The sequence below is a fragment of the Crotalus tigris genome, unplaced genomic scaffold (genome assembly GCF_016545835.1).
Source record: "Crotalus tigris isolate CLP2741 ecotype Arizona unplaced genomic scaffold, ASM1654583v1 scf7180000019844.519500, whole genome shotgun sequence".
Taxonomy (NCBI): Eukaryota; Metazoa; Chordata; class Lepidosauria; order Squamata; family Viperidae; genus Crotalus; species Crotalus tigris.
Genome location: NW_024097737.1, coordinates 72,723 through 89,475, shown reverse-complemented (window position 1 = coordinate 89,475; position 16,753 = coordinate 72,723). Strand labels below are relative to the sequence as shown.

The 16,753-nt window shown below is 44.8% G+C and overlaps 1 protein-coding gene across 1 annotated transcript in view; it reads right to left on the bottom strand.

Moving 5' to 3' along the window:
* Positions 1 to 1,551: 1,551 nt before the first annotated feature.
* Positions 1,552 to 16,753, bottom strand: part of RBCK1 (RANBP2-type and C3HC4-type zinc finger containing 1) — a 36,859-nt gene continuing 21,657 nt past the window's right edge. Inside the window, exons 10-15 of the mRNA XM_039364770.1 lie at positions 15,091 to 15,251; positions 14,141 to 14,252; positions 11,379 to 11,558; positions 6,376 to 6,474; positions 4,673 to 4,816; positions 1,552 to 2,521 (exon numbers count right to left, since the gene is read on the bottom strand). Of these exons, the coding sequence (XP_039220704.1) occupies positions 2,441 to 2,521; positions 4,673 to 4,816; positions 6,376 to 6,474; positions 11,379 to 11,558; positions 14,141 to 14,252; positions 15,091 to 15,251 (777 nt within the window). The 3' untranslated portion in view covers positions 1,552 to 2,440. The remainder of the gene's footprint in view (positions 2,522 to 4,672; positions 4,817 to 6,375; positions 6,475 to 11,378; positions 11,559 to 14,140; positions 14,253 to 15,090; positions 15,252 to 16,753) is intronic.

Here is a 16,753-nt window from a genome sequence, read left to right as displayed (position 1 = left end):
TTAATGAAGAGAAGGACGAGGGGGGACATGATAGCAGTCTTCCACTATCTCAGGGGCTGCCCCAAAGAAGAGGGAGTCAAGCTAATCTCCAGAGTATCCGAAGGAAGGACAAGAAGCAACGGATGGAAACTAACCAAGGAGAGAAGCAACCTAGAACTAAGGAGAAACTTCCTGTTAGAACGATTAACTAGTGGAACAACCTGCCTCCAGAAGCGGTAAATGCTCCAACTCTGGAAGTTTTTAAGAAGAGACTGGACAACCATTTGTCTGAAATGGTACAAGGTTTCCTGTCTGAGCAGGGGGTTGGACTAGAAGACCTCTAGGGTCTCTTCCAACTTTGTTATTATTTCAAGGCATCCTTGTCATGGGCTCTGTGCTTGTGAGACAGTCATAGATCTTCTCAGGGAAGTGAAGGAAACTATAGTTGTGAGAATATAAAGTCCCCGTTGGAGCGCTTTAAATCAGTGTTTCCCAACCGTGGCCATTTTCAGATGTGAGGAGGAGATTTTAACTCCCAGAATTCCCCAGCCAGCACAGAGAATTGCAGGCCCGGCTGGGAAATTCTGCGAATTGGAAGTCCACGTCTTAAAAGTTGCCCCAGATTTGAGAAACGCTGTAATAATAGTAGTAGTAGTAACAATAATAATGATAATAATAAAAGTTGGAAGGGACCTTGGAGGTCATCTAGTCCAACCCCCTGCTCAGGCAGGAAAGCCTACACCACAGTGGTTCTCAACCTTTCTAATGCCGCGACCCCATAATACAGTTCCCCATGTTGTGGTGACCCCCAACCACTTATACATCACCGGGTGCCAGGGGTGTGGCCAAAGAAAAGGGAAAAATGGTGGACAGCCTTATTTGGCGACCCCCGTGAAATGGTCATTCGACCCCAAATGGGGTCCCGGCCCACAGGTTGAGAACCACTGCTATACCATTTCAGACAAGTGGCTGTCCAGTCTCTTCTTAAAAACCTCCAGTGTTGGAGCATTCACAGCCTCTGGAGGCAGGTTGTTCCACTGGTTAATTGTTCTAACTGTCAGGAAGTTTCTCCTTAGTTCTAGGTTGCTTCTCTCCTTGATTAGTTTCCATCCGTTGCTTCTTGTCCTGCCTTCAGGCGCTTTGGAGAATAGCTTGACTCCCTCTTCTTTGGGGCAGCTCCTGAGATACTGGAAGATTGCTATCCTGTCCCCCCTGGTCCTTCTCTTCCTTAAACTAGACATACCCAATTCCAGCAACTGTTCCTTGTAGGTTTTAGCCTCCGGTCCCCTGATCATCTTTAGACTGGGGTTCTCTAGACTTCTGAAAACTACCCGACTACATCCTCCCCATTATTTTTACACCTCCTAGTACACCCAAAGGTGCTTTTTCAAGAGGAAAGTGGACTGTCCTTTGTTTTCCCTTGAAGACGTTTCGCTTCTCATCCAACCGAGCTTCTTCGATTCTTCTTTCGTTCTTCCCCAGAAATGAAGAAGCTCTTTGGATGAGAAGCGAAACGTCTTCAAGGAAAAACGAAGGACAGTCCACTTGCCTCTTGAAAAAGGCACCTTTGGGACAGCCACGTCCTGGATTGACTGAGAATCTCCTCATATAATTTCAAGTAGTAAATTCACAAAATGGTGCATTTTTTTTTTTTTCAAAAAAAAAAGAGAGAAGACCTTTTCAGCAATTCCACAACTTTTAATTCCCAGCCGTTGAAGATTCACTCTGCGGACTTCTCCCATTCCCTGCAAAGATTCTGTGCTGTTTTTTGCCTTCAATTTCAGAAACTAGATTTGGGTGGAAGGGAACGGGGGAGGTAACACACACACACACAAACCCCCCTTAACCCCAAAGCTCCATCTGATCCGGATTTGGTCTCAAATCACAGAGGCGACCGAAAGACAGCAGGAAGTTGGAACGTCCTTAGAGCAAAACAAGCGAAAAAGGGAAGGTAGGCCAAGGGGCCCGTTCCGTAACAACCAACAAGGGAGAAGAATTGTGGTTTGTTTTGTAAATAAAATCGCAACTCCAAAGTCTGGTTTTACTACTGCGACGAGTGGCAACCATCCGTGGCTTCGTTAGATCACGGAGATCTGACCTGGAAAGCTCAAAAAAAAAAAAAAAAAAGGAATCGTGTCCTGCTGCTTTTTCTTTTTTACAAAAAAGACGAAGCAACATCTCGAGTGAAAACTAACCAACAAGTCAAGTTCTGGACACGATCGACATAGGAGGGTGGGGGGACGAAAATACGCCCCCATGTGCATCCTCGGCCCCATGGCCACCTCGGAGTGTTTTCCCAGATGGACGTGGTGGGAACGGAGGTCCCTGGTCCTGCAGGAGAAGAACCCCGGGCAATTGTCCCAAAGTCACCCCCGGCTGTCATCCAGGCCTCCCGTGTTTCCCTGCAGGCGAGCGGAGTGTCTGGGAAAAAAAATCTGATTTTTTTTCAGGAGTCTCTGGATCAATGACAGTTCTGACAATTTGGGTGGCAGGACACCCCGTTCACTTTGCAACGGCAGCCCCCGCTGGTGTCGCCCGAGCCCTGCAGGGAAAGAAGCACAAGAGCGTCAAAAGGGGGTGCGGGACCGGCAAGGACGAGACCGTCCCCCTCAAAAATGGGCCTGCAAGGAGTCCTCAACTTACGAACGTAACTCTTATCACAGTCGTAAAGCTGCGGCTCCTAACCGCATCCAATTTTATGATTTATTTATTTTTTTGCAATGGTCATTAATCCACCGCCACCGTCATTAAACGAGTCGGTTTTCTCCATCTTGACTAACTGTAGATAGTCCTCAAGTTAACGGCCGCAAGTCAGCCCAAAATTTCCACTCCTAAGCAAGACGGTGATTGCGCCCCGTTTGAAGACCTCTTTTGCCACAGCTGTTCAGTGGATCATGCAGTCGCTAAGCGAATCACTGCGATCATTAAGCAAATCACTATGGTCGTTAAATGAATCGCATAATTAAGCAAAGCTGGCTTCCCCGATTGATTCTGCTTGATGGGAGCACAGCTGGGAAGGTTACAAATATATATATATATTTAAAATAAAATGAGCACCAAGGTAATAAAAACAATAAAAGTTTAATTTAAAAACGTAAAGCTTTCGCCGTCACCTGCCGGCATCATCAGGGCTTAAAATGCCAGAGAGTGAGAGAGTCTCTTATAAGCAAGCTAGAGTCTGCACCTGGCTCCTTGATCTCGTTACCGGACCTAATTGGATAGATCAGTGGTTCTCAACCTGTGGGTCGGGACCCCATTTGGGGTCGAATGACCATTTCACGGGGGTCGCCAAGCCACGCTGTCCGCCATTTTTTTCCCTTTTCCCTAGCTGTCCTACTCCCTCTTCTTGGTGGCCACACCCACTTGGGGGTCACCACAACATGGGGAACTGTATTATGGGGTCACGGCATTAGAAAGGTTGAGAACCACTGGGATAGATTGTACTCCGGTGATCCGTTTCTTCCTGCACCCCTTATTTATGTGTGTGTCCTCATTTGCCGCCTTCTCCTTGGATTCTAAGGCGGGTGGGGCAACCTCCCTGGTTGTCCCCATCCTTTGATCATCTATCTGTCTCATCTATCAAGGAGCCGGGCGCAGACTTCGGCTTGCTTATAAAAGACTCTCTCACTCTCTGGCGTTTTAAGCCCTGATGATGTCGGCAGGTGACGGCGAAAGCTTGGCGTTTTTCAATTAAACTTTTATAGTTTTAACTACCTTGGTGCTCATTTTATTTTAAACACGAATATTCCCAGGGTTCATATTTTTAATATTATCACACACACACACACACACACACACACACACACACACACACACGTAGGTCTTTGGTTGTTCGGATTTTCTCCCACGTAAAATTGGAAGTGTCTTGGCAAGACACTTCCAATTTTACGTGGGAGAAAACCCGAACAACCAAAGACCTACATACAAATACCCGCGAAAATCTCAGAAAACATATATATATATATATATAGCAGGGATGCAAAAATTCAGACAACCAGCAGGAGGCAGCGATGCTGTTCTTTTCGCTATTCGGTGGGCTTTGTACAGGCAGTCCTTGACTTATGAGCACAGCTGAGCCCAGAATTGATGTTGCTAAGTGAGACATTTGCTAAGTGAAGTGAATCACCGCGGTTGTTAAGTGAATCTGGCTTCCCCATTGATTTTGATCATCCGACGGTCGCAAAAGGGGGGAATCGCGTAACACACACACACACAAGGACACTGCGACTGTCATAAATATGAGTCAGGTGGCCAAGCGTCTGAATTTTGGATCACGAGATGGTGGGTCTGGATCTCAATGGATGTCAATCCTGGTGACTTTAAGAGGGGTGGACTTCAACTCCCAGAATCCCCCAGCCAGAATGATTTTTTCAATTTTGGCAACTAAAACTACTGGACTTCAACTCCCAGAATCCCCCAGCCAGCATAACCGGCTGGGGAATTCTGGGAGTTGAAGTCCACAAGTCTTAAAGTGGCCAGGTTTGAGGACCCCTGCTGTAATATCGGTGTCTGGGATATTTTTCAGTGCCAGCTGGCTGGGGGATTCTGGGAACTGAAGTCCACAAGTCTTACAAGTTGCCAAGATTGAGAAATCCTGATCTGCCTTGTGCAGTATTTAGGATGCATCCTAACTATTCCCAAAGGCAGGAGGTTGCCCGGGGCGCCCTCGTTTCCACCCTCCGTCAATACGTACAGCTGGTCCCCAGCGTGGTCCTTTGGTCACCCAGCAAATCTCCGTGTGACAGACGGTGCAACGGATCCAGTCGCAGCCATCCTTCTTCTGCACGATGATCCTGCAGCTGGGGCAGTACATGGCCTCCTTATCCCGCACCAGTCTCTGAAAAAGGGAACAAAGCTGCCCAAAACAAGCCAGACCGTGTGCCCGCCTCTTCCTCGTGGCACCAGGAGGGAGAGGAAAGGTTGATAAGAGTCCTAGTTTGGTTTCGTGGTTAAGGCACCAGGCTAGAAACGGGGAGACGGTGAGTTCTAGTCCCGCCTTAGGCATGAAAGCCGGCTGGGTGACTTTGGGCCAATCACCAGGAGACCGAGAGTTCTAGTCCTGCCTTGTGCATGAAAGCCGGCTGGGTGATTTTTGGCCAATCCCCAGGAGACGGCAAGTTCTAGTCCCGCCTTAGGCATGAAGGCTGGCTGGGTGACTATGGGCCAAACACCAGGAGACGGTGAGTTCTAGTCCCGCCTTAGGCATGAAAGCCAGCTGGGTGACTTTGAACCAGTTTCTCTCTCTCAGCCCAACCCACCCCACAGGTTTCTTGTTGTGGGGAAAATGGGAGGAGGGAGGACTATTAGGAATAGTTGCTGCCTTGAGTTGTTTATAAAAAATAATAAATGTGGGTGAAAGAGAGAAAGAGAGAATATAGATAGACAATAGAGATTAGATGGATATATTGATAGACAGATGATTGAGAGAGATGATAGGGCTAGGTTAGGATAGAAGGATGGAGGGATAAATGGAGGGATGGAGAGACAGACAGATTAGATAGATAGATAGATAGATAGATAGATAGATAGATAGATAGATAGATAGATAGATAGATAGATAGATGATAGATTGATAGATAGATGATAGATAGATAGATAGATAGATAGATAGATAGATAGATAGATAGATAGATAGATAGATAGATAGATAGATAGATAGATAGACAGATAGGCAGACAGACAGACAGACAGACAGACAGATTATAGAGTGGATGCATGGACAGACAAATGGATAGAGGGATAGATGATACAGTAGATGGATGGATGAACAGAGAGACAGGCAGAAAGGTGGGTAGGTAGACAGGTAGACCAGTAGATAGATGAGACAGATAGATGAACTAGGTAGTAGATAGATAGATAGATAGATAGATAGATAGATAGATAGATAGATAGATAGATAGATAGATAGATAGATAGATAGATAGATAGATGGATAGATAGACAGACAGACAGACAGATCCCGGAGGGAAGGGGCTTTGTCTACAAGTTAGGATTAGTGTTAGGGTCTGCCTTTATATCTACCCAACACACCAGAGTGGGCAAACGGGATGTTACAGGTGGCCCCCCTCTGCTAAGGAGGTCCATCTGGTGGGACCACGAAGAAGGGCCTTCTCTGTGGTAGCTCCCTCCCTGTGGAACATCATTCCTGCAGAAATAAAATTGCCCCCACACCCACCCCATCTCGTCGCCCCCAAAGACCTGGTTTTGCCAGGGGGGTCTGGGAACCCCAGGGCGATACACAACTCCTCCTGTGGCTGGTTTGTTGTGACCAGCAAAGGTGGGAGTTCACTGGCTTTTGTTATTGGGGTTTTATCTCTTCAGCCCGGAGTTGGGCGCCCCTATAAATTCTCTTAATTCGGTAATAAAAACCGCTCCCTGCCGCTCCGCTGTTCTTACCAGCAGCATCTCCGTGGTCTGTTGTGCTGCGTGGTCGTTCTGCGCCCGGACCTGGAGATCGTCCTGGTATTGCTTGCAGTTCATGTTTTCGTGAATAGCCTATGGGGAAAATGTGACTTGGACCCGATGTCAGAATCCAATTATATTTCATCTTTAGTTATCAAATATAGAAAACCCCAATTCTGCCTTCTCTGGATTCTGCCATAAGAGGGAGAGAAGGGGGAGAACAAAGGGGCTTTATGGCCCTCACTTCCTTCAGTATACTTCTAAGGAACTGAATGTGTGTATTGCAACCTCAAAGAGTTTGAATGTGGTTAGCACCAAAAGACCTTATCATAACAAAGGAGGCTATTTACCTTTCATGTAGTTTATCTGAAGTCTCCATCCAGACGGAACAAAGGAAAAAAGGGGTGGGATTGTGATGCCTGAAACTATCACTGGAAGGGGGGGGGTGATTGGGTGGGACTACTGGGGAACCCCTTAAAACCTCGAATGGGAGAGCTTGAACCCCAAGTCCTGTCTAGCACGCCTGCAACCACTTTTTCTTAATAAAGGATTCCTGTTGGAAGAATTATTCCAAGAGTTCTGTCTTCTTAAGATGCAAAGTGGGGTGGGTCCTTACACCCCCATCTGTCATCAAACCAAGGTTGGCTGGAATGGACCCTCCCTTAGCACACCCTGCCACTAATCCACCCCTCAGGGCAGTGGTTCCAATCTTTCTGGCAACGTGGACCGCTTCCGTGGAAGGCAACTGTTCCACGGACTGGGATTGGGGGGAGGGACGGTTTCGTGCACAACTTAGATCCCACACGTGCGCAGATGAAGCTTTGCTTGATTGCTCGGCGCTTGCGTGACACGGTTCCTAACAAGACAGGGACCGGTAACCGTCCATGGCCCAGGTTGGGGACCTTTGCATTAGGGCACAGATTCCCAGATGAAGAGTAAGGGATCCTATGTCGCCCAAGTTGGAAGGATCACACGGAGATCTTTTCCTCCAAGAATGCATCCGCAAGGACAAATTTTCCATCCATAAAAGAATCAGGGCATTTGGATCCACAAAAGTTGTCTTGTATGTATCCTAATCTACTGCCAAAATGTTGGAGATGTGGTAGTTTGGATGCAACTTATTTTCATATTTGGTGGATTTGTAGAAATATAAAAGCTTTTTGGATTAAGATTTGGTGGAACATTCAAAAGATTTTTAAAAGAAAGATAAAATTTACTCCACAATTATTTTTGTTGGGTATTATTGTAGATTCTGTTGTTAAAGAAATTAATTTGATGTTAAATCTTATAACATCTGCAAGATTATTGGTTGGGCAATTTTGGAAGAAAGATTCTTTGCCTACTATGGAAGAATGGATGCTTAAAGTGTCTAATTTAGCAGAAATGGCAAAAAATTTCTGCTTATTTGAAAGATCATTCACAAGAAAGATATATTGCGGATTGGAGAAGATGGATAGATTATATTCAAAATAAATATGGGACTAAAAAGTTCCATTTACTTTTTGAATAATGAGTATTATTATTATTATTGTTGATCATCGCACAGTCAGCCAGATGTTCAGACTGGATTTGGCATTTTGTCTACCAATCAAGTCCTTACCCAGGACCTGGGATAGGCAGATGTGGATGTTTGATGGTATTACAGATATCGTCGCAGGATGGAAGCAGTTCCTAGTAAGGCCGCCTTTTGCAATTGACTAATTATTATTATTATTATTATTATTAGTTTATTATAGTGAAATTTTTTATTATACTGTACTTTAAGAATTAGGATATTAATTTGTTTATTTATGTTATTATGTTTATTTTTAATTTGTTCATTTTATCTTTAAAAAAAAGGAGTTAAAGTGTATTAAGTTTGGTTTTTTATATAGTTGGTTAATGTTAGTTAAATTATGATTGTTATATTTGTAATCCTGTACTCAGCTCTGGGAAGTGGGGGAGGGGGAGGGGGGGTTTGTTTTTTGTAAAATTTTTGTAAAACGTTTTAATTAAAAAAAAAAAATCAGAGCAGAGATTCCCCACAGGAGGTGGAGCAACTCCACATTTTCCATATAGAACAGAGGTCCCCAACTCCCAAGGCTGCAGCCCGCTAACTGGGCCATGAGCCGTTTGGAACCGGGTCGCAGAAGCAGCGGGTGAGCGAGCACACACGTGCACATCCCCACTTGTGCGGGAAACAGGCAAGCTCGTTCGTGCGTGCGCCATTTGTGTGAGCAGCGGACATGCGTGCCCAGTGCTTGCTCAACTAGAGTGGCGCGCTCACATGTTCACCAGCCACTTGCAGAGAACCATCCTCTCCCCCCCCCCTCCTCCAGTCCTCAAATCCGGAAAGATTGGGGAACTCTACTACAGAACATAGAACAGTGGTTCTCCACCTGTGGGTCGGGACCCCATTTGGAGTCGAATGACCATTTCACGGGGGTCGCCAAACAACGCAGTCCGCCATTTTTTTGCCCCCTTTTCCTTAGCTGTGCTACTTCCTTTTAGTCTATTGGCTTTCAAAAGCCAATAGGAATTGTCCAGGCTGTCTCTGCCCTGCTGAGCCCGCCAAAAGTCCCAGTCCGCAAATGGTGCTGCAAGTTGTCTGCAGTGAAGGCGAGCTGTCTGGAAGTTTCCACCCCTCCCTGCTGAGCAACTACTAAAAGTAAGTAAAAGAGGGCCAGGGGTGGAAGGTGGGAGGCCGGCGAGCGCAGGGAGGGTTGCTGGCGCGCGTGGGGCCCAGCGGGTGCCTTACCTCCCTTGGGCTGGGCCATCTGGTGGCCCAGCCGGTGGTCGGCCTGCACCGTCTCTGCCGCTTGCCAGCTACGCCTCGGCCGGTGCAGGGGGCGGCACCACGCATGCGTGGCGCTCCCGGGCAGGGAAAGTCCTCGACTTACGACTGGTTGGGTAGTCCTCGACTTACAACCGGTTGGGGATCGCGGCATTAAAAAGGTTGAGAACCACTGACATAGAATAATAGGGTTGAAAGGGACCTTGGAGGTCTTCTAGTCCAACCCCCTCCTCAAGGCAGGAGACCTGATACCATCCTGGTCAAATGGTTCTCTACTTTATTTTTGAAAACCTCCCAGTGATGGAGCACCCACAACTTCTGGAGGCAAGTCGTTCCACGGGTTAATTGTTCTCACTGTCAGGAAGTGTCAACTTTAATTCCAAATTGTTTTTCTCTGTCATTAGTTTCCATCTGTTGCTTCTTGTCCTGCCTTCTGGAGCTTTGGAGAATAGGCTGACCTCTTTGTGGCAAACCCTCAAATACTGGAAGACTGCTAGGATTTCACCCTTATTATTATCCTTAATAATAATAATAATAATAATAATAATAAAGTTGGAAGGGATCTTGGAGGTCATCTAGTCCAACCCCCTCCTCAGGTAGGAAACCCTACGCCATTCCAGACAAATGGCTGTCCAGTCTCTTCTTAAAGACTTCCAGTGTTGGAGCATTCACCGCTTCTGGAGGCAGGTTGTTCCACTGGTTAATTGTTCTAACTGTCAAGAAGTTTCTCCTTAGTTCTAGGTTGTTTCTCTCCTTGATGAGTTTCCATCCGTTGCTTCTTGTCCTGCCTTCAGGCACTTTGGAGGATAGCTTGACTCCCTCTTCCTTGGGGCAGCCCCTGAGATATTAGAACGCTGTTATCCTGTCCCCCCTCATCCTTCTCTTCATTAAACTAGATTTAATGAAGAGATTATCTAGATTATCTATACCCAGTTCCTGCAACATTTTAGTCTTTAAGTCATCCTAGATGCTCTTCTCTGCACTTCTTTCAAACTCTCAACATCTTTTTTGTGATGTAGTGAACAAAACTGGATGCAGGATTCCAGGTGTGGCTTTACTAAGGTTTTTAAAAAGCGGTACTAACACTTGGCATGATTTTGCTTCTATGCCTCTGTTTATGCAGCTAAGGATGGCATTGGCTTTTTTGGCTGCACACAGCCAGCTCACGTTGAAGTGATCGTCCACTAGGATGCCAAGGTCCCTCTCATAGAATCTCAGTTGAGCCAAGTTCCACCTAGTCTGTAGCTGTACATTTGGTTTTTCTTGGCTAAGTGTAAAACTTTACTAACTCGACCAGTCCTGGTGGCGCTGCGGTTAGAATGCAGTACTGCATTCTGCTGACTGCTAGCTGCCATCAGTTTGATCCTGACCAGCTCAAGGTTGACTCAGCCTTCCATACTTCTGAGGTCGGTAAAATGAGGACCCAGATTGTGTGGGGGGGGGAAGAGGCTGTAAACTGCTTAGAGAGGGCTGTAAAGCACTACGAAGCGGTATATAAGCCTAAGAGCTATTGCAATATTTTTTTTCCTTCCTTCCTTCCTTCCTTCCTTCCTTCCTTCCTTCCTTCCTTCCTTCCTTCCTTCCTCTCTCCTTCCTTTCCTTTTCCCTCTCTGGTGCAGTGGTTAGAATGCAATATTGCAGGCTAATTCTTTTCACTGCCATCAGTTCGATCCTGACCGGTTCAAGGTTGACTCAGCCTTCCGTCCTTCTGAGGTCGGTAAAATGAGGACCCAGATTGTTGCCGCCCCCCCAATATGCTGACTTTGTAAACCGCTTAGAGATGGCGGTAAAGCACCGTAAAGAGGTATATAAGTCTAAGGCAGTGGTTCTCAACCTGTGGGTCGGGACCCCATTTGGGGTCAAACGACCATTTCACGGGGGTCGCCAAACAACGCAGTCCGCCATTTCCCCCCCCCCCTTTCCTTAGCTGTGCTACTCCCTTTTATTCTATTGGCTTTTGAAAGCCAATAGAATAGACTCTCTTGAATAGAATCTAATTATATTGGCTTTCAAAAGCCAATAGGAATTGTCCAGGCTGTCTCTGCCCTGCTGAGCCCGCCAAAAGTCCCATTCTGCAAACGGTGCTGCACCAGTTGAGTAGTCCTCGACTTATGGCCAGTTGGGGGTCACAGCATTAAAAAGGTTGAGAACCACTGGTCTAAGGGCTAAGTCCTTCTGTGCAGGATCGGCGTGGTGCCCGATCCAAAGATGAGACACGGCTCACCTGACAAACCAGGCAGTTCACTTTGTGGCACACCGGGCAGTCGAACTCGTTGACGTCATCTTCGTAGAAGCACCAACCCCGGCAGTCCGTCGTTTTGCAGTGGAAACTGGACCGGCTGCGATTCTCAGCGATGGACATTCCCAAGTCCAGAAAGTGCTGATATTCTTCCTCCGTGAGTAGCTGCGGATGAAATGGAGACGAATTTAGAGAAGATCTTTGCAGGGTGTTCCAGCTCCTCCTCCTGATCCTGCTCGAACAGGGACAATCTGCTAGGACAATCGTTTCATGAAATTTTAGCCTGTGGAACCCCCAGCAGGAGGAGGATGTCGGTAATCCTCGACTTACAACTGGTTGCTTAGCGACCTTGTCAAAATTATGACAGATCTGAAAAAAGGCCACTTATAAGCCAGGTACAAAATTCTAATAGCTGCAGTCATGTGACTGGACTTATTTATTTATTTATTTATTTATTTATGAGACTTATATACCGCTTTAAGTGCAAGCACTCTCTAAGCGGTGTACACCAGTAAGCAATGTATATATATATATTTTACATTGCCCCCAACAATCTGGGTCCTCATTTTACCTACCCTGGAAGGATGGAAGGCTGAGTCAACCTTGAGCCGGTGAGATTTGAACCGCTGACCTGCTGAACACAGTCAGCTAAAGTGGCCTGCAGTACTGCACTCTAACTGCTGCGCCACCTCGGCTCTTCCTTTATGGCTGTTTGCAGCATCCCGTGGTCACATGACCACGTTTTATGATGGTTTTGGTAAAAACCATCACTTGATGATAGACAGATTAGATAGATAGATAGATAGATAGATAGATAGATAGATAGATAGATAGATAGATAGATAGATAGATAGATGATAGATAGATATATAGTAGATAGATTGATAGAGATAGATGATTAAAGATAGAGATAGAGATAGATTGATATAGATAGATGATTAAAGATGGAGATAGATAGATAGATAGATAGATAGATAGATAGATAGATAGATAGATAGATAGATAGATGATAGATAGATAGATAGATGATAGATAGATAGATAGTAGATAGATTGATAGAGATAGATGATTAAAGATCAGCAGGTCAGCGGTTCAAATCTCACCGGTTGACTCAGCCTTCCATCCTTCCGGGGTAGGTAAAATGAGGACCCAGATTGTTGGGGGCAATGTAAATATATATATATACATTGCTTACTGGTGTACACCGCTTAGAGAGTGCTTGCACTTAAAGCGGTATATAAGTCTCATAAATAAATAAATAAAGATAGAGATAGATTGATAGAGATAGATGATTAAAGATACAGATAGATGATAGATAGATAGATGATAGATAGATAGATAGATAGATAGATAGATAGATAGATAGATAGATAGATAGATAGATAGATATGATGGATGGATAGATGGATGGATGGATGGACAGAGATGATAGCAATTAGATAGATCAATAAAGACAGACAGATGATAGAGATAGAATCCAGTGATGCCGAACCTTTTAGAGACCGTGTGCCCAAACTGTAACCCAAAACCCACATGCATTGTCGAGTGCCGGGTGGGTGTGGTCCATTGGGTGGTGTGGCTACGGTGGTAACGGCAGACCGGGTGCGACTAAAAAGGTCAATCAATCAATTCGAAACTTTGCAAGATCTTTTTTTTCCCCCCGAGAAGTTGAAATTGACTGATTGAACCTTTTTTTTTTTTTTTGCACACGGTGGCGGAGGCCTAAAGCGAAAAGGTTTTATAAAACCCAGCTGAAGGCCTAGGACTGGGGTGACGGCGCGTGTGTGCCCACAGAGAGGGCTCTGAGTGCCACCTCTGGCACCCGTGCCATAGGTTCGCCACCACTGAGATAGATGATACAGGTGATAGAAACGTGGATGGATAAATTGATACATAGATACACATGACAGCTAATTGAAAGATAGATGATACATATACAATACTGTAGATTAGATAGGTTGTAGACATAGAAACTTAGAAAGATGACAGAGAGACGGGTGGATAGATGGATTAGATATAGATTAGACCAGTGGTTCTCAACCTTTTAAATGCCGCGACCCCCAACCGGTCGTAAGTCGAGGACTACTCAACCAGTCGTAAATCGAGGACTACTCAACTGGTGTAGCACCGTTTGCAGAATGGGACTTTTGGCGGGCTCAGCGGGGCAGAGACAGCCTGGACAATTCCTATTGGCTTTTGAAAGCCAATAGAATTAGACTCTGTTCAAGAGAGTCTCTTCTATTGGCTTTCAAAAGCCAAGAGAATAAAAGGGAGGAGCACAGCTAAGGAAAAGGGGGAAAAAAATGGCGGACTGCGTTGTTTGGCGACCCCCGTGAAATGGTCGTTCGACCCCAAATGGGGTCCCGACCCACAGGTTGAGAACCACTGGATTAGACAGACAGAAAGACATATTTTGTTTTCAAAATAATCTGAGAATTTGTCAAACTGGTCTATCTATCTCCTGTGATTATATCTGCTGTGCCCACCATTTTGTGAGAGCACACCCCCTCCTCCCCCAGTGTATGGTCAAAATTCCAAATATGTTCCCCAATCTAAGTGGTTAGGAGACCCTGCTCCAGATGTTGCTGAGCTACAAGCCCTAGCATCCTTCACCATTTGTGTGTTGGGCGTGAGGGTGGATATCCTTTGGAAAGCCACAGCTCTTCTCTTCTTGGGGCAGTGGGGAGGAACGTTAAGAGTAGAAGTGGGGACGAAACGCTGGTTTCGAGGTCCATTTGGATACTCACCGCTTTGATCTCGCGGTCCAGCAGCTGCCAGGGACAAGAATAGTTATCGTCCATGTAGGGACATTTGACCTCCGGTTCTGGGCTGTTGAGGATGGTCCCCCTCAAGCAGTCCCTGAGGATGCAAGGAGAAAGTACAGAACAGATCATCCTACAACTGAACCACACCAAGAACTTCCAGAGAATTCCAATATGGCCATGAAGAGCACACCTGGACACCGACAGAAAAGAACATTTGTAGCTGAGGGTTGAACTGTGAGGTCCTTGGTGTTCTCTGAGCTTGATGCTAGCACTGATGATGTTCCCTAGTTGGGTAATGAAATGTCTGCAAGAAAACCACCAAGCTCAGACAGCACCAAAGACCACACGCTTTGATACCTCTTGATCACCAAGAGCTATGAATTTAGCTGTCTCCTAAACCATCAAGATATCACTGAGGTAGGAACGAGCAATTCCAATACTAGAGTGACCAATTATGGAAACCCATCTTAGATGTCTCCTAAGACCATCAAGAGATCACCGAAATAAGAACTAGCATTTCCCATACTAAGGTGATCAGTTACATAAACCCATCTTAGATGTATCCTAAGACCATCATGAGACCACCAAGGTAGGAACTGGCAATTCTCATACTAGGGTGACCAGTTACATAAACCCATCTTAGATGTCTCCTAGGACCATGAAGAGATCACCAAGGTAGAACTAGCAATTCCCATACTAGGGTGACCAGTTACCTAAACCCATCTTAGATGTCTCCTAAGACCATTGCGATATCACAGAGGTAGAAACTAGCAGTTCCCATACTAAGGTGACCAGTTACCTAAACCCATCTTAGATGTCTCCTAAGACCATCAAGAGACCACCAAGGTAGGAACTAGCAATTCCCATACTAGGGAGACCAGTTACCTAAACCCATCTTAGATGTCTCCTAAGACCTTGGAGCCAAGGCTTACTTGCAGAAGGAATGGAGACATTCCCGGAGGGTCACGCCCTCTCCAGGCTCCAGGTTCATGAAGCAGATTGGACACTGAATGGCTTCCTCAGAAAGCACCAAGTTCTGGTTGTCCCACTCCAGGAGTTGCTTATAGTTTCTCTCTTTCTCTTCTTCTTCCACCTGTAACCAAAGAGAAATGGGAGGGTACGGTTTCTTACCTGTGTGGCTTTTAATTACTTAATTTTGTTTCGAGTTACACAATGACAATAAGAATATTCTATTCTATTCCATTCCATTTTCTATTCTATTCTATATTCTATTCTATTTTCTATTCAGCCTGCAACATTGCATTCTAACCACTGCGCCACCATGGCAATACAGTAGAGTAGAGCAGAGCAGAGCAGAGCAGAGTGAAATAGAAATAGCACTTATGTACCATGGCAGTAGAGTAGAGTAGAGTAGAGTAAAGTAGAGTAGAGTAGAGTAAAGTAAAGTAAAGTAGAGTGAAATAGAAATAGCACTTATATACCATGGCAATAGAGTATAGAGTAGAGTAGAGTAGAGTAGAAATAGCACTTATATACCATGGCAATAGAGTATAGAGTAGAGTAGAGTAGAGTAGAAATAGCACTTATATACCATGGCAATAGAGTATAGAGTAGAGTAGAGTAGAGTAGAAATAGCACTTATATACCATGGCAATAGAATAGAGTATAGTAGAGTAGTGTAGAGCAGAGCAGAGCAGAGTGAAATAGAAATAGCACTTATATACTATGGCAGTAGAGTAGAGTAGAGTAAAGCAAAGCAAAGTAGAGTGAAATAGAAATACCACTTATATACCATGGCAATAGAGTAGAGTAGAGTAGAGTAGAGTAGAGTAGAGTAAAGTAGAGTAGAGTAGAGTGAAATAGAAATACTACTTATATACCATGGCAATAGAGTAGAGTAGAGTAGAGTGAAATAGAAATAACACTTATATACCATGGCAATAGAGTAGAGTAGAGTAGAGTAGAGTAGAGTAGAGTAGAGTAGAGTAGAGTAAAGTAGAGTAGAGTGAAATAGAAATACTACTTATATACCATGGCAATAGAGTAGAGTAGAGTAGAGTGAAATAGAAATACCACTTATATACCATGGCAATAGAGTAGAGTAGAGTAGAGTAGAGTAGAGTAGAGTAGAGTAGAGTAGAGAGTAGAGTGAAATAGAAATACTACTTATATACCATGGCAATAGAGTAGAGTAGAGTAGAGTGAAATAGAAATACACTTATATACCATGGTAGAGTAGAGTAGAAATAGAGTAGAGTACTACTACTTATATACCCAATAGAGTAGAGTAGAGTAGAGTGAAATAGAAATACTACTTATATACCATGGCAATAGAGTAGAGTAGAGTAGAGTGAAATAGAAATACCACTTATATACCATGGCAATAGAGTAGAGTAGAGTAGAGTAGAGTAGAGTAGAGTAGAGTAGAGTAAAGTAGAGTAGAGTAGAGTGAAATAGAAATACTACTTATATACCATGGCAATAGAGTAGAGTAGAGTAGAGTGAAATAGAAATACCACTTATATACCATGGCAATAGAGTAGAGTAGAGTAGAGTAGAGTAGAGTAGAGTAGAGTAGAGTAAAGTAGAGTAGAGTAGAGTGAAATAGAAATACTACTTATATACCATGGCAAT